The sequence below is a fragment of the Scleropages formosus genome, chromosome 5, assembly GCF_900964775.1.
Source record: "Scleropages formosus chromosome 5, fSclFor1.1, whole genome shotgun sequence".
Lineage (NCBI taxonomy): Eukaryota > Metazoa > Chordata > Actinopteri > Osteoglossiformes > Osteoglossidae > Scleropages > Scleropages formosus.
The window spans coordinates 30151023-30177194 of NC_041810.1; the positions used below are offsets into that span (position 1 = coordinate 30151023).

General features: G+C 45.6%; 2 protein-coding genes across 2 annotated transcripts in view; one reads left to right on the forward strand and one right to left on the reverse strand.

Moving 5' to 3' along the window:
- Positions 1–1389: 1389 nt before the first annotated feature.
- Positions 1390–12579, forward strand: kif9 (kinesin family member 9). Its single transcript, XM_018765395.2, has 21 exons — positions 1390–1399; positions 1869–1971; positions 2233–2398; positions 2763–2869; positions 3428–3667; positions 4060–4143; positions 4327–4419; positions 4757–4904; positions 5883–5947; positions 6053–6130; positions 6352–6420; positions 6703–6807; positions 6942–6997; positions 7136–7220; positions 7652–7788; positions 8221–8391; positions 9532–9740; positions 11079–11258; positions 11729–11844; positions 12009–12113; positions 12222–12579. The coding sequence occupies exons 2-21, from the start codon at positions 1876–1878 to the stop codon at positions 12318–12320; spliced, it is 2409 nt and encodes an 802-aa protein (XP_018620911.1). The 5' UTR covers positions 1390–1399; positions 1869–1875; the 3' UTR covers positions 12321–12579.
- Positions 12580–13964: 1385 nt separating this feature from the next.
- The window catches only part of LOC108942152 (protein scribble homolog), a 78420-nt gene continuing 66212 nt past the window's right edge, over positions 13965–26172 (reverse strand). Inside the window, exons 35-45 of the mRNA XM_029252077.1 lie at positions 25904–26014; positions 24885–25047; positions 24355–24556; positions 22897–22986; positions 21751–21942; positions 20094–20222; positions 19477–19616; positions 18904–18941; positions 18367–18441; positions 17085–17139; positions 13965–14947 (exon numbers count right to left, since the gene is read on the reverse strand). Coding sequence (XP_029107910.1) covers positions 14811–14947; positions 17085–17139; positions 18367–18441; positions 18904–18941; positions 19477–19616; positions 20094–20222; positions 21751–21942; positions 22897–22986; positions 24355–24556; positions 24885–25047; positions 25904–26014 — 1332 coding nt within the window. The 3' untranslated portion in view covers positions 13965–14810. The remainder of the gene's footprint in view (positions 14948–17084; positions 17140–18366; positions 18442–18903; positions 18942–19476; positions 19617–20093; positions 20223–21750; positions 21943–22896; positions 22987–24354; positions 24557–24884; positions 25048–25903; positions 26015–26172) is intronic.

Sequence of the window (26172 nt, forward strand, 5' to 3'; positions counted from 1 at the left end):
TGCTAAATATTGTAACCATTTTGCCCTTGAGTTGTATTATGTACCTGTACTTATTCTCTCTCTTTGTTGTGACCCAGTTCTGTTCTGTTAAGTACAGAAAAAATAAAGTACAAATAAAATAAAAAAACTGATTTTAGTGTTTTTGTTTAATATAATGGTGCTGTATTACACCCCCCAGAAGTCATTTAAAAATAGAATATAGCACTAAATACAATAATCGCACTAAAGACATTTCTTGACTCATTTCAAATAAACAGCCCTTATTTCTAGGTTTCTTACTAGTCGAAAAGAGAGTCGTTCGATCAGTAATAATCGGCAACTGGCACTCAGCTCGAACACGTGACCCAGGCGACGGCGGCAGTTCCGCTATTCAGGGGGCGGTGGTTTCCATGACAACGCCGTAAACATTTCAGTGGAAACCGGAGTGTATTTGCCGGTCAGTGAAGTTGTTCCTCGTGTTAAGTAGCAGAGAAATCACCCGAGGGCTTCGACAGCTGAAAGGTACCATTACTGAAAGTGCTGTTAGTGTCAGTACGTGCCGCTCTGACTTTTACCATGTTTTTTTACTTTTACTGATATTACCGCAGCCAGCCTTCCTTCAACTATGCTGAGCGTCGTCACTTAGTCCCTCTGTCCTGCAAAAAGGTGCATTCACTTGAAGCCTTTCCTTTAAGGTGACTTACAATGTGAGATTTGCATATCAAGCTACTTGCAGTTATTAACATTTATACGGCAGGGTATTTTTACTGGAGCAGTTCAGGGAATGTACCTTGCTCAAGGGTATCACAGGAGCGGGGATTCAAACCTGGGTCTTTTATTTGCAAAGCAACGCCTTTAACCACTATGCCACCTGCAGGTCCCAAGCTATATATGAGTGAGTGTATCAGACTTTATCTATGATTGTATGCTTTTGTATGTACATTAAAGAGCAACAATTACACTTTGGCAGTGACGTTCATAAGCAGGTAAAGTAGTCCAAAACTACTCAGTTCTACTCATTTATGCATTGGGTTATTTTACCGGAGTATTCCAGGTAAAGTACCTTTCTACAAGAAGGCTCTTAGTTTGACCAGACAGCCTTCAGGTTTCAGCCTCATGCCCTTAACCTTCTTTTTTTTGATTGTATCTTCTTTAATATGTAAGAGAAAAAGTCAGGAAAATACTGTAGAATAGATGTGTTGAAACGGGGCAAGTTCTTATGAAGAAGCGCAAGGCACAGTGGTGCTCAAACACCCAAAAACTCACGTGGCTGTTGGATCAACCAGCAGCGACTTTCATCAGTCCCATCTTTGTCGACGATCACTTGTTCAATGCAGGGTCACGGCGATCCAGAGCCTATCCCAGAAGCATAGGGCGTGAGGCAGTCTGCACCCTGGACAGGACACCAGCTCTTTGCAGGGTAACCACACACACTACTGCCAATTTAGTTACCACTTCATCTGAAAGAAAGCCACTCAAACACAAGGAGAACAATAATTGTGCTCAGACTGAGTGAGATTAGAACCCACACCTGAACACACAGCCCATGTGCTGTAACTCATCCCTGCTACCTGCTGATCGCTGGACTAATTTACGAAATCATCAGGACAAAGGGAGAGAAATAGGTCTGAAAGAGAAGGGGTTTGAGACTCTTCGTGAATGTTAATGTTAGGGGATTCAGCAGTTCTGAGGGACAGAGGGCACTCATTCGGTCAAATTGGGCCCAAAACAGGGAACCCGGAACACTTTGGACTTTACATGGGGGAACAGTACCACAGTGACTACTATTTAATATGCCACGACACTACTTCCGTTACATTACTGTCAACCCATCTGTGCCCAGACCAAAATAATAGATGTATGAACTTTTTTTCTGTGTCTTCTAACAGAGGTGTTATGAGTGTCCATGGCAGTGATGTGAAGGTGTTTGTTCGCACCAGACCCACTGCCCACTTTGCAACAGACCTTATTGAATATTTACCAGATGGGCAGGTATCAATCAGCTCTCTGCAAACGTGTTCAATGTTTGATATTTCTTCTGGTTCATTTGGGAGAAAGTAGTGTTTACTGCAGCTACAACACTCTTGAAGGCAGTCATGAGTTTTAACAGCAGGTTTCTTTGTCCCGCTGCAGCATAATCGGTAGAATCAATATTCCGACACTTATTTTATTCCATTTTCCTTTATTCCACCTCTTCTTCTCCATATTACCTCCCGACATTTTGCCCTTTTCCACCTATTGTTCCTTTTTCAGACAATAAACATCCACCTGAAGAAAGACACCAGGAAGGCAGCGGTGAATAACCAGCTGTTCTCCTGGTCCTTCCGCTCGGACAGGGTTCTGCACGATGTCTCCCAGGAGGAGGTTTACGAGAGCGTGGCCCATACCGTAGTACTTGGGGCTCTTGACGGCTACAACGGTACAGTTTACAAGTGAAAGAAAGTTGTACACCACAGCACGTTGGGAAATGAGATGCTTTATGAACGTTGTTGGTGTTGCTGACATCGAGTCAAAGTCAGCTCTTGCAGATCACATGAATAGAGGCTCCAGAATGTTCTGTGCTCTCCTTGCAACTCTGTCCTGGAGACGGGTGCATCCGTTGTCCTTTGTGACCGACTCCATCCAGCTGCATGCTCTTCATCCTTCTTCTCGTCATCCTTGACCTTCGGGGGGGGGGGCACCCTTTATGGAAGAGAGTACCAGAAAATTACAAATGTAATGGGTGGCTTCTATTTATTTGCACTCCTAATACAACACCGTATTTGTTTTTGGTGTGCATCCAGGAACCGTCATGTGTTTTGGGCAGACGGGGTCAGGAAAGACCTACACCATGACGGGAACCAACGAGAGCTACAGACACAGGGGAATCATCCCCAGGGCCTTGCAGGAGGTAAGCCATCCACGAAACATGCGGATTCTGGGGCACTGGCTCTTCATCAGAACAATTCCTTGACAGTCTAAGGTAGTGTGTGAAGCTGTGTGCACCGGTTAGGAAACACGGAGTTCCAGGACTGAAATTTGAGCTGGTTGAGGGGAGACCTGTAATAAGATACGAAATGCACTGGAAACGAAACCACAGGTCACGCGAGGTCATTCAAAATTTGTACAGTACTCAGGTCTTTGTTACACAGCCCTTGTCGTAATGACTTTGGAAACCAGTACCTTACTTATAGCTACAGGTAATGTTCAAATTTTTTTTTTTTTAAAATGGTCGGCTCTGTGTGGAGTTTGCATGTTCTCCGTGTTCGCATCGGTTTCCTGTGGATACGTTGGTTCCCTCCCACGGTACAAAGACGTGTTGCCACTTCCCTGTGCTGGAGAAGCAGTCTGTTAAAATGATCAATCTTCACTTTCACCACATTAGGGCTGCTCCTTAATCCAGTGTCATTTAATGTGGTGAAAGATTTTTAAATGAGCTGGACTTCTCCAGTCTCCATACCCTCTGCAGCTGTTTAGGGAGGTGGAGCAGCGCGTGAGCCATAAAATTACAGTACACCTCTCCTACCTGGAGATCTACAATGAGACACTGCAGGACCTGCTGTCCTCGGTGCGGAACATCTCGTCTGGGGACAACGGCGGGCCCTGCGGCATGTCCGTGGTAGAGGAGCCCGGGGGCGGCGTGTCTGTGCGAGGCCTGTCCCTACACCTGGTCCACAGTGAGGAGGAAGCTCTTAACCTGCTCTTTGAGGTACCGTAGGTTATTTATCCAAGTTCCTGCTTTGTTTCCTGGCTGTGTGGATATTTTTTGAACATCGTGTCCGTCTAGAAATAGGAGAAGGCTTTGATTCCACAAACTCATGTTTCTCACTGTTTTTGAGTGAAACTGTCCATTCGAAGACCGACACGGAACACAATTAGAGGGTGAAATAGAGGGAAACTTTGTGCTGTGCTCTATCTTGCACGTACTCTATTGTACACCATTTTTTGGTTGACACAGTACAAAAGTATAGCACTTAAACATGTACAATTTGATTAATTATTTGTGGGATCCTATTAGAAATCTAAATTTTCATTTTTTTGCTTCTGATTTAGTTTGCTTAATGCATCACAGCAGCCAAACTGTTTTCTTTATGCTGTTAGGGGGAGATGAACCGAATCATTGGTGCTCATTGCCTGAATAGGAACTCCTCTAGATCCCACTGCATTTTCTCCATCCACATCGAGGTAGGTGTGAATGTCTAGCTGGAAATAACACTCCTATAAATGGTTTGTGAAGAGCAAGTTGTGTGCTCTTTTGCTCTCTGTTTTGTGCATCGGTGTTGAATAACATTTGTCTTTTGTTCTTGATTCCTTGGTGTATTTTAAGCCGTCAGTCCTAAATTGCAATGAACATACACATTTCTACAGTCTCGCTCACACATGCTGTCAGAAGCCAGGTATGTCACCTCCAAGCTCAACCTGGTGGATCTGGCTGGATCCGAGAGATTAGGCAAAACTGGTGTAAGTTATGTTTCCGTCAAGTTTTCTTTCTGAGCACAGTCTGACTTGCTGGAATTAAAATATATATTTATGCTCTTATTACAGAAATACAAGGAATAAGTTCCCTCAGAGTACTGCAGTTGAACAGCCTAAAATTGTGGGCATTAATTTCAGTTTAATTGGGAAATTATAATATAACATAATATCATGTCGTGCCCTATTAGTAATTTAAACTTATGTTTAAAGTTTTCTGAAATTTTCTGTCTTCTTTCACCTTTCATTCATTAAGACTTGCAGCCTCATTAAGGATTGCAGCCCAGTAATGTGTCATTCTCCTTCACCTTTTCTGCTGGTCCAGTCAGAGGGACAGGTGCTCAAGGAGGCCATGTACATCAACAAGTCCTTATCCTTCCTGGAGCAGGCCATTCTGGCCCTAGGGGACCGACGCCGCGACCATGTACCCTTCAGGCAGAGCAAGCTAACCCATGCCCTCAAAGACTCTCTTGGTGAGCTCTGTCTTGGGATACTGTAAATTGTGTTTTCCTTGATGCCAAAAACAGGGGGAAGTCCCAGTTACGGTTGGCCAATGGGAGCCTAAATTGAAAACGTTACAGTGATGCTGTTTCACACATATTAATAGACACATTGTTCAGAGAATAACATGCATAGTGGCTCTCGATGCTGGTTTACAGAAAAAAGAAGCAACACTTCTTACCTGTAGGTGAAATGGCCATGATTGCTGCGACAAGGAAGCAAAGAGGGGATTATGGGAGTTCTTTAAATACAATTAGCAAGAATGATTTTAGAATGTCAATGGTAGGAACAAACAAACTTGTCTCGTGGTTCTGTGTTAATATGGTAATTTTATTGCAATTAATGAAGGATGAATCATTTTGCTACTGAATGAAACTTTGATGGATTCTCTTGTATATGGCTAGCCTCAGCTTTTAGGTGAAAGGGGAATAGGAAAAGAGGAAAGAGCTGAGAGGATTATAGTCAAGATTGTTTCTGGTAATTGGCTAAAGTCTTTCAAGAATTTAGATACAACTTGGGTTATTTACTCTTATAAACAGTGCACTGGCTGGTTTTTGTTGGGGAATAAGCTTTGAATGAATACTGTCTTTCACATGATCACTGTGCACATGGTGTCAGAAGTGGGATCGGCATATGACAATGCAGGGCTGTTTAACTGGATAAAGCCAGGAATGATGCAAGTGAAACACCCAGAACCATCTGTATCCATCTCGATGTCAGAAGAAGGTGCTTTGGTACTCACGGAAAGTTCTAGTTGAAGAAGCATGTTCCAAGAAATCAGGGAGAGCCTTCCTTCACTAAGTGGGCTGGTCTGTTCTCAACTTTGCAGTACGACTAAATGAGCTAACCTGAAAATCAAACAGCAGCAAGGTTAACTGGACTGTTGCACAATCTGCGACAGTCTGCAGCAGTACGTGTAATAAGTGACCAAACTTTTTCCCTTACTGCAGGTGGAAATTGCAATACTGTGCTTGTGGCAAATATTTATGGCGAGGCAGCTCAAATAGAAGAAACGGTAAGAATCGTGGACTAAAACAGCGCTAGTCTTTCTGCGAGAATCCACTACAAGATGATCAAGTACTACTGCCTTTTACTTGACTGCTCCCGCCTCTTTTTTCAGCTGTCCACTTTGCGTTTTGCCAGTAGAATGAAGTGTGTGCAGACAGAACCAGCCATTAATGAGCACATGGATCCTATGGTAAGAATGGCATATGGTCAGGAAAAGAGAATAACTTCTGAATTGGTTTTTTCAATAGAATATTGAGTGGGTTGCTGCTCATCCACAAAATCCAATTACCAATCTAATGCAAAGATAATTAAGGTGGATCTTTGATTAACTTAGAACATCGCTTCTATCTGCCAAAAAGATGCATACAGCTGAAAATCGTGACTAATGGCATGAATCATATGTTTGTTCAGCTCCAGGTGAAGAGGCTGCAGAAGGAGATCCAATTGCTAAAACAGGAACTGATTGTCCACGATACTCTTGTGAGTACACACATCCACGCTGTCCCATCACAAGTAGATAAACACGGTGGCTACCTAACGTCATTGACAAAATGCAGTGCTCCCATTATTAAAACAATATACTATGCTTTAAATGAAAAAGCAGGTTTCAGCCTATTTCAACTCTCACTACAGAGTATCCAGTTGGTCTATATTCCCTAACATAATGAAAGACTATTTATTTTTTACTGCAATGAGGGGTGGGGACGATTATGGTAATTCTGGAAATGCTGTCGTCAAGAAACCTGCCCTCACCTCCCCCAGGCCAATCGGACAGGTGTGTCCTATGACATGCTGACCGAAAATCAAGTGGCGCACGTTCAGAATCAGGTTCGAAGATATCTGGATGGGACGACGGACAAGATTGATGTGAGAGAGCCGCTTGTTCCTTTTTCCTGAAATACGGTTATCGATGTTGCCATGTAAAACTGAGGTTGTCATGTCAACGGAAGACCTGTTTAATTTGGCAAATGTACTTAATTTTCTGTGCATGAATGTTTCAGATAGTGAACATTAGACAGATCCAGGAGGTGTTTGCCCAGTTTAAACTTGCATTTCAGTAAGTAAGTCATAATCACCTGAACTGTTTAAATCCAATGATTATAACTACAAGTACTTAATAATTGATACTCATATTTTGGGGTATTCTGCATGTGAATATTGTATAGTTACAGCAACAAGCATACTTTTCATATAGGCAACAGGAGCAGAAGGTGAAGGATCAAGTGAAAGAGAGCAAGACCTTCACCCAGACCACTGGTTCTACTGAAGCTTCTGCCAAGGTTGATTATTTATTTAGCTGATATGTATGTTTAAGGCAGAATGGAAGTAATATGGAAAATAGTAGGGGGAGATGCATGTTTGGAGGTAGTGAGATGCAGAACTTTGTAGGGATCTCAAGGATAGGGCGAAGAGGACCAAAACAGCAATGGGCCTTCCTGCGAGAAAAGGGATGGCTTGTAATTACAGTATACTCAAACTGTTAAAAATGTAAGCAATAAAATATCAGTTTCTTTGGTTTAAGAACAATCCAAGTGGAGATTGAGCTGGATTTGGCAAGTTTAATGGAAACATCACGCAACAAAAAAATACCCAAAGTCAATTTTTGTATTTGATGCGTTTGGTTGCCTTGCTGTACTTGATATTTTGTGTAAAGAAGCTCATTACTATACGGTTCAAATGTATTTGCATTTTTCAAACTTTGCTTCTACAGCAGCCCCCTGGAACCAAGGGCACAGTAGGCAAACTGGAGGGCAGTAGTTTCGGGGTAGGGGTGGCCCCTTTGTCGGAGAGGCACAGCAGACCCCAGTCTACCCGCAAAAATAAATTCCATAAAGGAAAAGAGTCAAGGTAAGTGGCCAGAAACTGCAAATGAAAAGAGTTAATCAGTTGCATATTTGTTGTTTCATAAATCAGAATTGTGATGGAAAGCGCACTGTCAAATATTGGTCAAATACTCTCTTCATTACCTCTTAAAAGGGTTTCCTTTTTTTAGACACCAGTGTTCTCTCATATCAGGTATGGTGGGTAAAGGCCCATTTTGAAACAGGCAAATAATAATATTAAGTACATAATTGAATCAGTCCAAAAAAGGACCATTTGGGACTGAATAGTGCCTTTTCCTGACACATTCCCCTGTTGCATAGAAGCAGCTTCAGCTGATGCAAAAGAAGGAACAAAAATGAATTTAGCAAGTAAGCCTCTGACTGCAGTCCTCACTCCCAGCTTCTTCTTTTCCCCTCATCGTACATCTAACCGGTACCTCTGCTGCGTCCTTCATAGTGCCGACAGGAAGGAGGGTGCTGTGAGCCTCAGCCATGGGAAAGAGACAGACACTTCATCCCCGGGCAGTGGAAATGCCTTCCACCTGTCCCACAGGGATCTAGAGTTGGAGACACACAGCCAGGAATCTGAAGGACCACAGCTTGGAGATCAAGAACACTTCAAAACAGAGTACCTGAAAGCACAAAGCATATATTTGTTGGAGAAGGGAGAGGAAATCCAATTAGCCCAATAAATCTCTGTACATTTAGTTCAGAACTGACACCGTAATAGCAATTGTCATATTATAACATGGGGGGCGTGGTGGCTCCGTGGGTTTGGCCGGGTTCTGCTCTCTGGCAGGTCTGAGGTTCAAGTCCCGCTTGGGGTGCCTTGCGACGGACTGGCGTCCCGTCCTGGGTGTGTCCCCTCCCCCTCCAGCCTTGCGCTCTGTGTTTCCAGGTTAGGCTCCGGCTCGCCGCGACCCTGCCCGGGACAAGCGGTTTCAGCCAGTGTGTGTGTGATATTATGACATATAACTCGTGCATACTGACACTTCATATCTCCTTAGTGAGGAATATAAGGATGGAAAGGGTTGCGCTCAGGTGCAGACCATGTTGGGCGATGGGCATGGACAGGACTGACCTAGGTGGTTTAGGTCAAAGCAAAGGACATTTGCTGTGGGGAAATTAAGTCACCACACTGGTTCAGAAGAAGCTGGAGTTAATATGAGAGGAAAACGGGCAAAACAGATGAGATACAATCGGTCATAACCTCCACATACAGTATTGCCTCAAGCTAGACAGCTTTGAGGGGGTTTCTCCCCGAATCCTGGGGTTTGGAGAGAATCCAGGTTGGGGACACCTGTGTTGCATCACTGCTGATCACACGGTTCACTATTAGCTTCATCAGATTGTGGTGTCCAACAGAACTCTTTAGAACTGAGTATGAAATTGCCCTCTGGGAGGAAACCCTGGGGCACACTCTGAAGATGAAAGAGATTATATAGCTTGTCTGTAATGACTAATGATCCCCCTGGAGGTATGGGTTGTTGTTGCTGCTAAAAAAAGGAAGTATTGGGATAGGATGAGCAGTTTTGAGGATGGATGGATTCTGTCAATGGAAAGGAAATAAGTGCTTACATTTAAAACTAACCATCCATCGTTACTGTTACTGCTGTTAATCTGCACCATAGATTCTCTTCTGAGTCCTCTTATCTTAGTAAACGTTCAAAGTAGAGGTTGCGGAAAAATTAATCCATAGGTTTTCTTCTAATTTCTAGATGTACTGTTACTCAAAATGTTTTCTCTCTCGTGCTCTCCCCCCTCCTAGATCTCCTCCACCCAAAGTGGAGGCCTTTGAGGTCTTCAAGGCACAGCGTGGGAGCGAGATCAACTACATTCTAAAGGAGAATAAGGCCATGCTACTGGAGCGGCGCCGGCAACTCCGGGAGTTGACCGACGTTGTGAACGCAGCCAAACGGGAAATTGACCACATTGCCGTCATGCTGCAGCAACAGAGGGAGGAGAGCCAGCATCAAGGTGAGTCATCCACGCGAGCTACCCTTTCACATTCCAGCACTGTATCTTGGCTTCCTTGGTTGTTTCAGTGAGTTGTGCACTTTCCTCCTAGATCATGGGTTGCGCTTTCCAGTGCAACCCCAGCCCTGTGCAAAATATGCCAAGTTTGCTTGTGTGTCCTCAATGTTTGTTGAGAGAGAGGGAGAGAATATGTTGCACGTAACTTGCAGTGAACCGGTTTCTTCCCACAGTACGGAGTGGAATGGTTTCAGTAACTCTTGTATAAAATATTAAAATAAACCGAAAGAATTTCAACTTTAAATCTCAAAATAAACCTATAAAATTAATAATTGATGATGATTTACACACCTGACTCTTACTTAATTTAACCAATGCAACTTGGGGTTCACTTATTTTGCTCCTGCACTACTTCCATGTTTCTACTATACACGACTTCCTCTAAAGTAACATGTCAGATAAGACACTAGTTCTGATTAAATAACAGATTTCATGAAAAAAACCTAAGGCACACAAGGGTTTAACATACTTTCAAGCGGCACTGAATATGCTTTGCTTCTCCACCTCTGGTCAGTTACTCACAAGGGTTCCAAAATTAAAAAGCAGTCGGTTCAAAGTCTTGGTTCTATTGAAGCAGAAATATTTCCCTCGGTTCAGCAGAGCGTAATACAGCTGTTTGCTGGGAGGGAGGTAGAGTTGTGAGTCACCTGCATAGCAGTGATGGCAGAAGCTGTGAAAGGCAATCACTGAACTACTGTATGCAGTGTAATTGGAGAACAATAAGGGGCCAAGAACCAAGCCCTGTGGAACACCAGTTGAGTAAGACTGCGGGGCAGAGAGGGGTGAAGCCAATTGACTTGGTCAAATCTACCTGATATGTAAGATTCAAACACTTTCAATCATCTTTCAATACAAAGTTATTTTAGGGAGGTTATAAGGATATGGTAGTTTACCATGGCAAATGCAGCACAGAGGCTGAGAAGAATTAGAACTGAAGAGAACGAGTACATTGCATCAGTCCGGTGAGTTTCTGACACTGCGAGGAAGTCTTGATGGAATGACTGATCATGAGACCAGACTGATACCCATCAGGGAGATTGTTCTGGGTGAGGAATGTGGCAAAATGGTTGTAAACAGTACAATGAAGGACTTTAGACAAGAAAGGGAGAAGGGAGACTGATGTATCATTCCGGACAGAGTTGGTCCAGAGAAGGTTTCTTTAACAAAGGTGAGACGTTTTGAAGGTAGATGGAAAGCAACCAGAACACCCTGGTTCTGTGCGTTAACTTGGGTGCCTAGTTATTGAAAGCTGTGCATCTTCGCTCTTGCTTTTCATTGCAGGGCAATTTATGAGTGTGGAGGGCGAGCCGGTGATGGAGGAGGCAGAGCTGGACCTGGTGCTGAGGTTGCAGGAGCTAAAAACACAGTACAGGCAGCAGTACAAGGAGCTGTGCAGCACCAGGGCAGAAGTCAACTACTGCGAGCACTTAGTGGACCAATGCAGGACACGTCTGCTCACGGGTGGGTCACGACTGCCAATCTCAATGGCTGTTGACGCAATCACTAAGGGTTATTTGCCACCTGGTTTAGTCACATTTTTTTCCTTCGCAACTGTAATTGAGGTAAATTAGCCAACACCTTTTAAGAAGGTTTTTGCCATTTATTCACACTTGGTATTTCTAGTGAAACACCTGCGGTTAAGAATCTTACTCAAGGACTTTACAGTAAGTCCCTACACCTAGTATGTGTCATCAACCTCTCTACTCTTTCTGCTGTCCAGGCATAATTTGAGCAGTGATGGACATGTCCAAAAAGCGCGCGCACACACACACACACACTTGAAAGTATTTAGTGATGAGTAACTAAAATTTGATTAGTGTAATTTATCAACGCTCATCTACTTAGCACAAACTACTAGACGTAGAAGATGACTAAGGGAGAACCACCCATGAACAGTATTGATCAACGGCACTTTTTTTACCGTGCTTTAGAGTTTGAGAGCTGGTACAATGAGTCCTTCCTGCTTCCCGAAGAGGTTCAAGTGATCCTGCAAGCTGGAGGGTCCATCCAGCCTGGACTGATCCCTGTTGAAAAGGCCTTGGCTCTGGTCAGTTGCCTATAAACTGGAAATTTCTGGCAGGGAAAGGCATCAGTTAAAGTAAAATTTGAGAATGGCCTTACCTTTCAATGAGAAACCTTTGGAAGCTTTGTGTGCAGTGTTACCGGATGCATTGGTAAACTGAGATTAAGTTACATCATCTGGCCCCACAGGAGGATGATGAGCAGGAGCGCTTTGAGCATCTTCGCCACGAGCTGCTTGCCGACAGCCCTGGAGCCATGTCCTACTACAACGCTCACACCAGGACGCTACAGAGGGTGGGTCCCCCTCCAGCACACGTGCTTTACCACACCCTGATGGAACAGCGCGTTTAATGACCAAGTTCACACTCTCCCCCTTATCTGTCTTGTCCTCCTTATCTGTAGAAGAGCTATAACAGGGCCATGTCCCAGACGCCACTGCAGAGGAGGAACACAGTAGCCAACACAAGGACCAAGCTACCTGCCAGCCTGCCTGTGAATTAAAGGCGGCACCAGACACCAGTTTGGAGGAAGGGAACGGTCAGTCATTGTGTTTGTACACCTTGGGGAGAGTCAGCCATAGTAGATGTGCAAATCTGCAGCGTAAAATGGAGCGTTGCTGTTGATATATTTTATATATAATAAACGATGGGCTTCCAACTTGATTTGTGGAAAGTGAGTCAACTGGAAACCAAACTATTTCCCAATTATATTGTTCTTGTCTTGTGTACAGGAAGGCCTTTCGACATGGAAAAACATCACAATGCAGCTCGTGTTCCAATAACCGAGCACCCTATAAACAAATAAGATCTGTCAAAGTTTTTTTTTAATTTTTTTTTTTTTAAAAACACACACACACACACACACACACACACAGTGATTTTATAAGGCTGATACAGTTCAGGAAAAATATCCTGCATGGTTTCCCACACACCACTTTGATTTGGACCCAATAACACAAGCACAAAACAGGATACATTTTTTAGATGAAAAGTACACTTTATTATTCCTGAACCACAAAATAGATTTCTTTGGTTGTACAAATCCACTAGTTACAGTCTTGAATGACTTATAAATCCCGTTACCGTGCACCGGATCCTACTCTCACCGAGTCAGAGTAGGGATCATCAAAAAAACAATGTTTTGTGTAAAAATCAGAAGAAGCACATTGGAAAATCCCAGAAAGGACATCACTCGACAGCAGACCAGTTACCATCAAAACTGAATTTCAGTCACGAGCATGATAAAGCTAAAACTGGTATATCAAACTAAACCTATCCTTTCTGTCTACATCATTTTTAACAGATTTTTCTTGTTAAAAGTAGAGCCAAGAGGAAGAAAGCCTTCAACGACAATACAAAAAAGAAAAAAAAAAAAAAAAAAAAAAACATTTTGGAGGCATTACTAATACATTTTGTGTTCTGAAAAGAGGCATTCGGTATTTCACCCAATTCATATGCACATACGAACCGTTTGCTTGGGCTCGGTATAAATTGGCTCAGTTTTGACCTTCTCTATAATTTCGTTTGTACATCATTCACACGTAAGCACATTTAAGTGGGTTCAATTTTCAATTACTGAGAGACTGAGTGAACGTTCACATCTGCTACCTCCACCACCCTACAAGGGAGAAGTTTACAATGCAGTAAGCATGAGGCTACAAGTTAACCAGTGGTAGCTGGTAACTGGTTTAATAGGAGCGCAGGTTGCCTTTCCCGCCGAGGCTGCGGACTCGGCGCTTCCCTCGTTCCCCGGAACCCGAGCCCGCGGCCGATCAGCGAGGTGTAGATGGGACAACATGCAGTGTCTTCGCTGTAGACGCATATTCATTGGAACGGGAATGTTGAGACTGGTAGTACTGCACCAGCACTCGGTGTCCACACACCACATACTACTAACTAGTAAAGAGTTCATATTATTACTGTCTGATCAGCTCAGAACAGTTAATACCATTTTCAGATGTATCATTGACGAGCAACACACTTCACATTTCTCCCGGGATCGAAAATGACACCATACACGAAAAATTATAAGATGACGATGGCACTCGGATTATAGAACTTCAGCCCTTTAAGTTTCTCTGAAAACGTCATACGAATAATATGCAGATTAAAATTGAGTTGGTAAGAAAGGTTTAAATGGAGTGCCTTTTTTTTTTTTTTAAAGCTTAGACTTAAAAATCTGAGTAACTGAAGATGTCTTTGGTAATGTTTATTGTGAAACTTGTCAGTTTATTTAACTTAATTCCCAAAAACTGAAAACTGTTTTTTAAAAAAATCAGAACTAAATTAATTTGTGGGATATCCTCACATATTTCTGTGATATGTATCTAGTGCTTTTCCCTAAAAATAAACTAAAATAAGTTACGTTAAAAAGAACCAAAAAAAAAAAAAAAATTTCCTACACATCCCCATGAAACTGCAGTGCATTCCGTTCAGCCGCCAGTGAAGGTAACAGTCTGTGCCCATCTCTCCAAAAACAAGTATGAGCCAACTTCTATATTTACACTTCTGTAATATCTTGAAGTTTTACAGGCAAACAAAAACCTCCAAAATGATAAAAGACAGTTAGTGTAACAGCTACATTCAATCATTTTTCTTCATAATTTTAAAAACCACAATCAAAGAAGGCGTATCATAAAACCAAATCTCATCAATTCACTATCTAAAATCTGAACTGAAAACAGGAAATTAAAAATATATGTATGAATGGGTTTTGTGGCCTTGCATATACACACGCACACTTGTCATACTAATGAAGGTGTGTTCACTAGTGTGGTTGTTTACCATGCCCATACCCCAGTGTCCGGCTCTTCATGGGCGATCATGAAAAGTGAAAATACCAAACGCACTTGAGTATTTCACCGTTAAATGACAACGTACGCATTTGTGTTAGAGACCTGACCCGTTCATAATTGTGTGAGTGTGTGTGTGTGTGAGTGTGTGCACGCGTTTGCTGGTCCTGGTGGTCAGCATCTCCGGGCCTTCGGTGGCATTACGTGGGCACGGCACTTTCCAGACTGCGGCGCCCCTGCCTCAGTTTGCGCTTGTTGCTGTAGAGTGCCATCTCCTCCAGGGCTGAGGACGCGGACAGTGCAGGGGGCGCTCCGACACCAGGGTCCGCAGGGGGCTCTGACGGTCAAGCAAGGGGAAGCGGTCACGCGTTACAGATGAGCAGAGCTTCAGGGACGTACGTAAAACAGTACCGGAGAGAGGAGCCGCCAGCGCCCACTTGGGAAGAAAAGGCGCAAATAAGGAAAAAGTCCAAGAAAAGGCAGGAGACCCACGATATCCTGGCAGGCCAAGAGAGGAGGGAATTTTGGAATCAAACTAAAACGAGCGCCGGTGTTCCGGCCGCACTGTCGTGCGTGTGTGGTGCGGAGAACGTCCATACAGACACGCGCTAAGCGCGCGAGTCTTGGAGCGGCTGCCATGCGTCCGGTGCGGAAGCGGACCCCGTTTCTCACGGAGCCCAGGCCCCCAGCGAGCGTTCACGCCGGGCTCCGCGAGCGAGTCGTGATCCCGCACCCTCCGCGGCTGCCGAACCCAATTCTGCACAGTACACACAGTCATCGCGTTCGAGCTCCTGCCAGGCGCACGCCAGCGTGATGTCTGAAATGGATGGTGTTTAAGGTCGGAAGACAACCGCAGAGGTCAGAGCGAGATCCCAGCACCAAGGCATCGGGGTAAGAAAGCCCTTCCGTCAGCCAGGAGACAGGCAGCATATTAGCATGAGCTGTATGATCACATGCGGTACGTTAGTGATCCGAACCCTGAGCGCCCGTCAACGTCAACGCTTACTTGAACGCTAAATGGAACGTTCTCGATTTATGCAACAGCCCCATTTTCCTGCAGTATTAATCGATAAAAGAGGTTTTGCAGGTTAAAAAAAATAAAAAATAGTTCACCTCTGCACTGTGGGAAGGGGTTACACCAGTTACCCTACACTGCAAGGTCAAATTCACAACCACTGGATTCATAAACCTTTGTGACGTTTCACAATCTCAACATTTAAACTACTAAACACTACAACTCGTCTGAAAAGGGAAGCGCGAAACTCAGATTCAACATGAAGCTGAACGACGTTTCAAACCAGTTATGTATGCTATGCAGCGTTTGTGTTGCTGGGCAAGCTGTTAGTGGGTGGTCCACCTCACACCGTGCCATTCTATTGCATAGATATAAAAAGCAAGACCGGGGACAAAATTCACATAATCATGGGTTACCATGCAATTCCTACCGAAATGTGACCGCCGTTTATCCCAGGAAGTCTCCTAAAGTGGGGATAGTGAAAGTCAATGAAACGTCGGCACCACAAAAACGACGACCTGATCTTACACACACACACACACACACACACACACACACACACACACACACTCGCGCATACAGCTGGGCCCCGACTTAATGGTCCGACATAATTTTTCAACTTTACAACAGTAAACAGTGACATGCAATACTTAGAATTTTGATTTTTTTCCCCGGGCAAACGATATGTGGAGCGATACTCTCTCGTGATGCTGGGCAGCGGCAGTGATCCACATCTCCAAGTTTGTCACGAAGAGGTGTGTATTAGGTGTATTAAATGCATTTTTGACCTACGATGGATTTCGTGGAACGTAGCCCCATTGTAAGTCAGGGACCACCTGTACATACATGCATACGTGTGTGTGTCTATATATATTATATATACATACATACACACACTGTATATTATATACATAAATATATATATTTTTCCCTGTGTTTAACAGTAAAGTACGTTTACGAAAACGTTAACACTATCATCATTCATAATTTCGCCGACACCTTTATCAAATGCGACTTACAGCGTAAGGTTTGAATTCTTGGCTACTTTGTATTTACCCATTTATTACCCTGGAATAACCACCTCCTGTCGCACTGACAATCCTAACCGATCACAGCCCACGAATAATTGACGTCTAATACACGTTAATATATTTTACCGCTCTTGAAATTGCGAAAACAGCACCAGATATTAGTTTAGCTGATGCTTCTCTCCACCTTTCGATGTCGGCTTTGTACAGTAAACTACAGGTAAGTACCTTGATCAAGGGTACTACAGCAGGATGTGGGATTTAAACCTGTCCTTTGAATTGAAAGCAGCAGCTGTAACCGCCACGCTACTCGTACACGACCCGTTTAGAGCGCCGGGCTCTTTTTTCCTTCAATCTCCGTATAAAATTGCGCCCGCTTTCGAGTGGTTATTCCGACATTGTCTTCACCCTGCTCGTGAGCGGTGACTCACCTGGTTTACTGGAACAGTCGTCGATGAACTGGACGTTGCCAGCTGCATCAAGAGACTGCAAGGCAAGGAGGGAGAACGTGAAATGAGAACGTGGAATGGAGGGAAATGAGGGGAGGGGCTTTCTCTTAAGGACCGCCTCCTCTGTGCCCCCCTGGGCTGGTCGCACACAGTGCGATCAACGGGCTTCTGTCAGAGCCCTCAGTGACCTTTGGGTGTGACACAATGAACGTGAGATTTTAACACTACACGGCACCGCAGTTAGTTAGTAAAACACACAAAAAACACTTACTAGTAATGATCTGATGCCTTCGTGCAGTGCGATTTACCATACAACGACCTAAAGACGCATTCTCACACACACACACACACACACACACACACACTATGGGGCAACTAAGAGTGACCAGTTCGCCCGAATGGCACGTCTTTGGACTGAGGGAGGAAACCGGAGCACCCGGAGAAAACCCACTCGAACGCGTGGAGAACGTGCAAACTCCACACAGGCTGAGCTGGATTCGAACCCACGGTCCAGGAGGAGCGAGACACGAGCGCCGCCCGCGTCGCTACCATGCCGGTCAGAAAAACGCCGATTTGAAAAAGCGTGCGTCGATCAACGGGGTCAAACGATTATATCAGCTGAACGCGCGCGCCACATCAGATGCCTTAACTCGTTACAATCGTCAGATGAGCCGTAAAAAACATCTACCGATACTTGTAATGCGTGTTCCAGAACAGTCCAGAGTCAGTTCAGTACCGATATCGATAAAAGTCAGTATTTGCAGAGCTGAATGTATGTGTGACACATGCTGGTTAAACAGTGGCAATGGGCTCGGCTGTGTGCTCGTCTGCCGAACGAATACATGTGAACGCAAAGGAGAACCGCATCTGGTCGACCTCAAGGACAGCACACGCACGGGTTTGGACCGAACGCAAGCGCTGAGCGGAGAGGAAATCAGACCGGAGGGTTTGCTCACTGCCACGTGCTGGTCTCAGCACGTCCAGTGACCACGTCGAGAGCGAAGCGGAGAAAGGAACGGAGAGGACTCGGCTCCTTTTTCACACCGCATCCTCACACACGGAAGTATCCACGCCGCGTGTCAAATATAGATGCTCTTCCTCCAGCTCATGAGCCTCTAGCTGCTCCAACGAGGGACTGTCATCTCCATGTAACATCAGTAGCATGGCAGGATCCAAAAGCAGGGTGGAAACAGGCTCCTGGGGGGGGGGCTGGACGGGGTGCAGCGAGAGGCGGGATGCAGGATGCTAAGCATGCAACCGATACCTGGATGGCATGTACGGGTTTGGAGGAGGGGATTGCGGCAAACTGCCGGTAGTCAAACTTCTTCTGAGACAGGGACTAGAAGGACGGCGGACAGACGTGAAAAGAGAGACAGAAAATGTGTGAGCAGGGCTGGGGGGTGGCAGGGGGACAAACTAAATGAAGGCGGAGCGCAGGACGTGTCCCACGTCACACAGGACGCGCGCATATCTGTTGCCGGAACAGAGACGCGAAGGCGGCGACGACGACGTCTGCGCCGACAGCTCAGCGCTTACATCACGTGAAGGTCCCGCTCGCGTTTCCATCGATTCCAGTCACGAGAAACACGTAGCAGCGCAAAACAATCACCAGCTACTGGCTGGGAAAGACAAAATGTTGAGTTCGATCCGCTGCAGTCCCGCTGCGACCATGGGAGCCACGAGAAAAGATGCCAAGTTCAAAATGTAAGTTTGGGACTTTAATCTTCCTGCAGTGATCCAGCAGCACAGCAGTGTTACCGAGTCACTGAAATGTGTAAAAAGAAAAGAAATATATCCTCACCAATCTGCCGGGTGATGTTGCGCAATAGGAGCCCGAATCTGGAACGCAAAATCACAGCGCCTTAAACATAATGTTTCATACAAGTATAAACATGTAAGCTACCCATCTGCTAACAGACACATCTCGCATTTACTTATTCGTTTAGCTGACACTTTTCTCCAAAGCAGCGTACAATTATTTACCCATTTATACAGCTGGGTAACTGAGCAATTCTTGGATAAGTGCTCTGCTCGAGGGCACTTACAGCCAGAGGTGGGGATCAAACCCGCAACCTTTGGGTCCCCAAGGCAGTAGCTCTAACCACTATGCTACCAGCTGCCTCTTATACAAGGTCAACTGGGGGAAAGATGGGACAGCTAGTAGCTGTCTCCAGTAGACTTACTTCTTTTTCCATTTTCCCCATATTGCCAATACGGACATTTCCGTTTCCTGATCCCCTCTGAAAACATGCTTTGTGAAAACATTACTGTAACAGCAACACGTGTCCGTGTTTGGACCGCGAATGATAGTTCCGACACGTGAGCGTGACTGGGGTCGGTGCGCCGGAAGCCGACTCGGCCGCTACGGACTAACCTTCCGGAGGAGTGGGCGATGGCGTGAGGGCGGGGGACGGGGATTCGGCCAGCTGGTCCAAGGCGCCGCGCTTCTTGCCGTCCTTGGATTTGGCGATGACCATTTGCGCTTTCAAGGCATCCTGCTCCAGGGACTTCATTCTGAGAAGGTCAGCGAGGGAAGAGGAGAGACCGTCAGAGGGGACGCCTAGAGAGATGGAGGATGAGGGCGGAGGAACAGGGAGGCGCATACTGATAGACAGTAGTCAGAATGGGTAGAGAGAGGAAAAAAACCAGAGCTCAAGAAAGGCTGGGGAATACGACTGTTTAAGAACGTCAGACTTAGAGCGAATCGTGAGGGAACTGTGGAGCTTACAGGAAAAGTGTCGCGAGTCAAGGATTACATCGGTGACCGTGAACGGGAGGTAAGGGAGTTGGACGGGACATGATGAGAAACTTAAAGTGATAATTCACTAACACACTCAAGCGAAGGGATGTGTTAACAGGATGGTATCAAACCTGACGTCCAGTATTTTTGGTGCTCTTAAAAGCTCTTAAGAGCCCCACCCCCTAAAAAGCCTCAAGTGGCCAACCACACCCCCACAACGCGGTGCGGCAGGCGGGACACAGAGGGCACACCTGAGCTGGGTGGCGCCGCCGGGCGATGCGGGTGGAGCGCCACCCTGAGATGCCCGCACTCTTGACTGGTACAGCCTTTTGGCCAGGTCCTGCTCATACTGTCTAATGTCCTCCTCCAGCCCATAGGGTCTGGGCCAGGACAGGACAGGACAGGGTGGGACAAGAAGGATGGGGGAGGAGGGGCAATGTCGCGGGCAGGACAGAGAAGAGAGGAAGAGACAAACAGGTATGGGCAACGTTAGACAGAGGGAGAGAAAAAGAACAGCGGTGGAAAAGAAAACAGTTAAACACACGAAAAGGGTTAAAGAAAAGCAAACGAGAGCCGTCCATCAGAGAAGAGCAAAACAGAAACAGTGAGGAAAAACATCAAAATTACCGATTTTCATTTTAACGTCATAATTATACAAGAAATTGTCGGCGCAGGTCGTCTTACCAGTAAGGCGTAACGTAAAACCGCGCACCAGCAGCACCGCGGTATCGCTGAAGTTCCAACATAACCCTAAACTGGATTTACCAGCACATTTTGCTGCACGAAAAGCATTGAATTCGCTTCGGAATTCATTTCGGACGGAGGAACAGCATGCACGACGTACAGCCTGCCACCGGCTGACTTATTGCGCTTCCTTGCTGCTACGCCGCTGGCCGCAAACACGGGGAATGAAGCTCCAGTCAGGCTACCGTCTAAGAAAAATCCAGCAAATGAAGCACCAAAAAGGACAACGCAGCACTGCAAGCAATAACATACAGCAGAGAGAGTGAAGAAGAAAAAGAGAGGACTGGAAAGGAAGAGCTATTTTTGGAATCCTTATACTCCTGTATATTTACATTTATTCATTTACCTGCTGCTTTTCTCCCAAGCAACTTAGTGTTGATCTACTTACAATTTCTTACCCATGTATACAGCTGGGTAAATTTACTGGAGTAATTCAGGGTAAGGAGCTTACTCAAGGGTACCACAGCTGGAGGTGGGATTTGAACCTGCAACCTTTGGGTCCAAAGGCAGCAGCTCTAACCACTACCCTACTAGCTGCCCCATATGTGTATGTACCATAGATTATGTGCCATGTCTATCCGTTTGATGGCTATGCACTTCATCCAACATTTACACGAACGCTCATCCTGTTATTTTGTTTTTCCACTCATCCGTTCCGCGATTAACAACACCGCTCATCAATAGCCCGCATGCATTTTCATATATCAAGCCCTGCAATGTTTGTTCCGGGAGGATAAACTGAGGCCGTATTTAAATCTGACACCTACGCCAAACACCCGTGTGAGAAAGGCTTTGAGACGCACTGCATTGTGGGAACCGGCTACCCGCGCTCTCGGCGCAATCCCGCCACTCCGCAGTTTTGTATTCACGTTCGCGTGTCTGCATCCTCCGTTTTGCACCACCGGGCTTTCATTCTTGACACGTATCACGTGGCCTTCATCATCCTCAAGAAGGACCGCATGCCATCACGGTAAACCCGTATTTTTTTAAAAATTTCTTTCATATAAACGACCCCTTGTGAAATACCTGAGACTCGATCGCTGTTACCCCACAGACCCAGTAAACCTTTAAAAACAGCAATAATAAAAATAAGGTAATTTCTGCATTAATTAGTAATGAAATGAAAATCCATAGTTTGACTTTTAGCTCTACGCCAGACCTTACCGGGCCGCCCGCCACATGGCCCTTTTCTCGGCCTCCATGGCACGCTTTTCGGCAGGGGACAGCTCTCGGTTCGGGGTTACGGCAGCCGTCAGCAGCTCGGGGCTCTGCACGCGCATCCGCTCCTGGTGGCGCCGCTCTGCCTTGGCCGTGCGAATGGGTGCACTGGGTTCCCCGGAGTAGGTTGGCGATGGGCTGGGGGGGGGGTCGGAGCACACGTGCCATCACTCACCCAGGACAATAACCGCCCCTCTAGGCAAACAGCACTGTTCTCAAAAACCCAAAGTTATACTCATGGATGGAATTCCTGCCTAAATAAACTTTTTACATGTATGCTGGTACATCAGCTTATGAAAAGTATCAGAACTACAAGTCTGTCTTAAACTTGATTTCTTTATTAAAAAAAAAAAAAAAAAACTTTACTATTAATATCAATCGATAAAACCTTAGTAATACAGACTTTCCTCAGTTTATTTTGTGGTTAGGTTCTCTACAAAAAACAAACAATCAAAAAAAAAAAAAATACCTAAGACTTCCCTAAGACCGAATTTCATTTTCTAACAACTTCAAATGTCTGAAGATTTAAAAAAAAAAAAAACTTTTGTACCACCACTAAATCAGTCCTGATTGCGGAACGATTGCTCAAAAAAGCTTATGCAGCTTAAGCCAACTTCATGCAATTTCCAACTTATGTTGGAGATGTCCCAGTGTCATATACAGGTTAGGCTCTGTAAAAGTCTCGGATAAAGCTATAACACGGGCAAAATACTTTGACTTTGTATTGTCACATGTTCATTAGCTTTGAACAATGTTGAAATTACATCTAATTTAATCCTACAAAAATAAAACTTGTCTCCACAAATGGCTATTTAACACCGATTATTGACAGCTGTTGCACAAGAGCTGCACTAAGGTGTGGAAACACCGGTCACTTTGACTACAATACCAATTTTGCCGAACGGTTCCGAATAAATAACAAATAACTTGGAAATTGTATATATGAAAATCTGCGACTTGCAGATTTGTAACTTGAGCAGCCAGTGTACAGCAAACGTGTAGCCTATGAGAGAATCATACTTTTGAAACAACTATTGTACACGCACACAGCTATGGGGAAAAAAAAAAATCCACTTTTTAGAAAATTTGTACCTTGTACTAGCATTAGGTCTTTGTTCCAGTCTAAAGCTGTCCTCCAAAGAGTTTCTTTGAGAGTCTCCTTTTCTATCAATGGATGAAGACCTGCACAAATGCACAAAAAGACACGCGGTCAACTGCAAGGCGTTCTTGAAAGCTACGATAAAAATTACAGCGCGCTCGTAGGTTACCAAACGGACGGCTTCCTTGCGCGATTCAAAAAAATCATGAAAGCAACCGGAAAAAACGTTTATTTTGAATAACGTCGAGGTAATTCACACAATTCACACTAGATTTTTCGAGGGGTGTACTTAAGTTTGCAAATGTAGTTGGGCAATCAATAAACAATTTTGCGCAGTATGGATAGGGACGAAGGGGGGCTCCAAGTCACCCTATGCTGTTAGCTGACAGATGGTCAATTTTGCTGAATGGAGCACCATGGTAATCGCATGAGAGCCCATCTGAAAAGCAGCAAAAGCAACTCCGCCCGAAATCTCGAAGGCCATTCCATCAGCGCGTGGTGCGGCTGCTTGACAGCAGCAGCGGCCTGTCACCGAAGGCCCGGGCGGAAGCCGAGCGGCAAAAGCAACGGACTAAGGACGGCGGCTCCCGGCTACACAGATTTATCCCGGCGCCGTCCTCTAAACCACCTGGAAGCCAGCTACACCGACGCTGCCGGGAGCGCCTAAACCTACTACGCGCCGGGCACGGCCGATTCGGGGCGCACACGTACGAAACGGGACTAGCAGACAGCCCTGGATGCCCATGCGGAGAGCAGCAACAAACTGCAGAACATCCGCTGGTTTACCGCCCCACATACACACCCGCGCCAGTGGATCTGACGAACATCGATGACCCAGACGTTAAACTCTGGCTACGCGAAGCCAATTTTACAGCTTAAAGCTTGCCCCATGTTGCTGAAGATCTGTTTTTGATCATACGATAAATAAAATAAGCTCATCTGAACAGACTTCCTTTGAATTACAGTCCTTGCCTGGATAAAATCATATGCAGCGGATGATGGCACACTTAAAGAACCCTGCATTTTTGGTCTAAGTTCCCTAATTCTCACTTTGGGGACTGCACACATAAGAACGTTATTAACCTGGGAGTATATATTATTTATTATATTCATATATTAAACCCGTGCAACCCACCACTAATATCTGCCTCCGTGCACGGCAGGTGATGAACCCGCAGGCCAGTGCGGCTCTGGGCCTGCATCCTCAAATACTGCACATTTTTTAAATTAAATTTATTTATTTAATGTGTAACTAAAGCAAATTTATGCTGAAATAACTTTATTGCCCTTTCCCGACCTCCCGTTTTAAGACCTCGTAGGATGAGCCACGTCGCCTAATCACGTGGTTAGCGGACAGGTTCGGTTGCCGGCACCGTCCTGGTCCCGATCCCTGGAGTTACCTGGGCGGCGATGGTACAGAGTCCACACTGTGGAAGAGAGCGAAAGCTCACCCTGAGCTGGGGGGCGTGGAAGAGGGACGGGGGGAGGAGGCAGGGCGGCTGCTCACACTCTCCACCTTATACTCCACACCATCCAGCACAACCCTGCCTTGGGCCTTCAGCTCTGCCATCTGCTTGGCCAGGTCTTCCTCCTCCTCCTCCTCGTCTTCATCGTCCACCAGGTACTCCTGCACGTGGTGGTCCGCCCTCCTCGCTTGAACAAGAGGAGGAAAAGGGAGAGAGCAACAAACAGGGTTTTCAACACTTTTCAAGGAGGTCGACCTTTGACCAAATTGCGGTCAAGCGTGCCGAGCTCAGCGAATATTTCAACGTTACGTTTACCATCTGACGCAGGTAAAAGTTCCCGCTAAGCCAGTTAGTAGAAACTCACCTGTACTAGTTGCACCAATTAGTTTCCCCGCTACTCAGCATGGAAATGATTTATTACTTTAATAATCGATTACCTCCCTGCGGTGTACTCTGAAAAATCAAACATCAAGAATTATGGATCCAGTAAATGAAGCGATGCAAGAGAAGCTCACCTTCCTCTTCCCTCATCTTCTTCAGGTCGTCCTCTCCCACAAGAGACACCCTGGGCTTGGGCTTGCTCTCAGCTCCATGCTGCTTTGTGTCCATTTCAAAGTACTTCCGGCGATCGCGGAACGAGCGCTGCTCTGGACTGTGCTGGCTGCTGGCGGCGGGTGCCTGCGGGTCACATGGCTTCATGGCATCTACATTCCTTCGTTTGGACGAAGCTTTTCTCCAAAGGCGATTCACAACGGTCAGTGAATTACACTGTTTTACCCATTTCACATCCAGCGGGAATATTTTTACTGGAGCAAACTAGGGGAGGCACCTTTCTCAAAGGTACTACGGCAGGAGCCGAGACTCGAACCTGGATCCTTTGAGCACGGTGGCTGCACTAAGCCCTACGCTACCTATGTAGGAAGATGTGAAAAATACTGCGACTTGACTCAATGTAGAGACATCAGTGGTATATTTACATCATGGTATATTTACAGGGTCTGCATACACACGTGCAAAATGGATTATTCAATAATGCTCAATCACATCATTTCACGACACACTGCAGCCGCCTGGACACAATTATATTTACCGAAATAACCGATTGCTATTCGCAGGGTCGGTACACACAGCTGTTAGATGATCTTTACACACATGGCATAATTTCACTGTGAAAGTGAAACATTTATCCATGTATACAGCGCCGTTGCCTTTATCCCACATGTACGGGATATTTCAGGGCCCTGAAGAGGAGGTACCACCAGTGCTGTATAAAGGCCAGCGAATAAGTGGCCCCGAAATCAAGACGGGATCCAGTTGGGGTGCTGGGGAGGGATCTGAGTAAACATGGGGTAAAAAATTCAGTCCAGTAGGCTGTAAGTGCAGAACTGATACAAGCGCTCTGCAAACTTATATCCGCTGTACCAACCCATCCTACATAATGTCAGAAGTGTCATACGATTCCGTAAACACGCAGCCTATCGCAGGAGAACTGGGCGTCGGGGTCCAACCGCTGAACCGAGCGCCACTTTTCTACCTGGTACGGCTCCAGCACCGCCGAGGAGTGGGGCACTGCCGCAAAGGCCTTGTACGCCTGCTTCGCGTTGATGGGGAACCCGTCGGAGGAGCAGGGGGAAGGGGCACCGGGCTGGAAGGGGGGGCACGACCCGCAGGATGAAGAGACAGATGCAGAGAGGATCACAGGAAGGTGAAGGACAGAGGGAGTTTGAAAGGCAGCATCACCGAGTTAAGGCTGAGAGAACGGTACATTTACTCATGTATCTGACACTGTTCTCCAAAGCGACT

Excerpts from the sequence above, each read along its gene's own strand:
- kif9 (XM_018765395.2), top strand. The coding sequence starts at position 1,876 with ATGAGTGTCCATGGCAGTGATGTGAAGGTGTTTGTTCGCACCAGACCC. Across the intron at positions 4,144-4,326 it reads TTTTCTCCATCCACATCGAG|TCTCGCTCACACATGCTGTC; the intron begins GTAGGTGTGAAT and ends ACATTTCTACAG. Across the intron at positions 11,259-11,728 it reads CAGGACACGTCTGCTCACGG|AGTTTGAGAGCTGGTACAAT; the intron begins GTGGGTCACGAC and ends ACCGTGCTTTAG.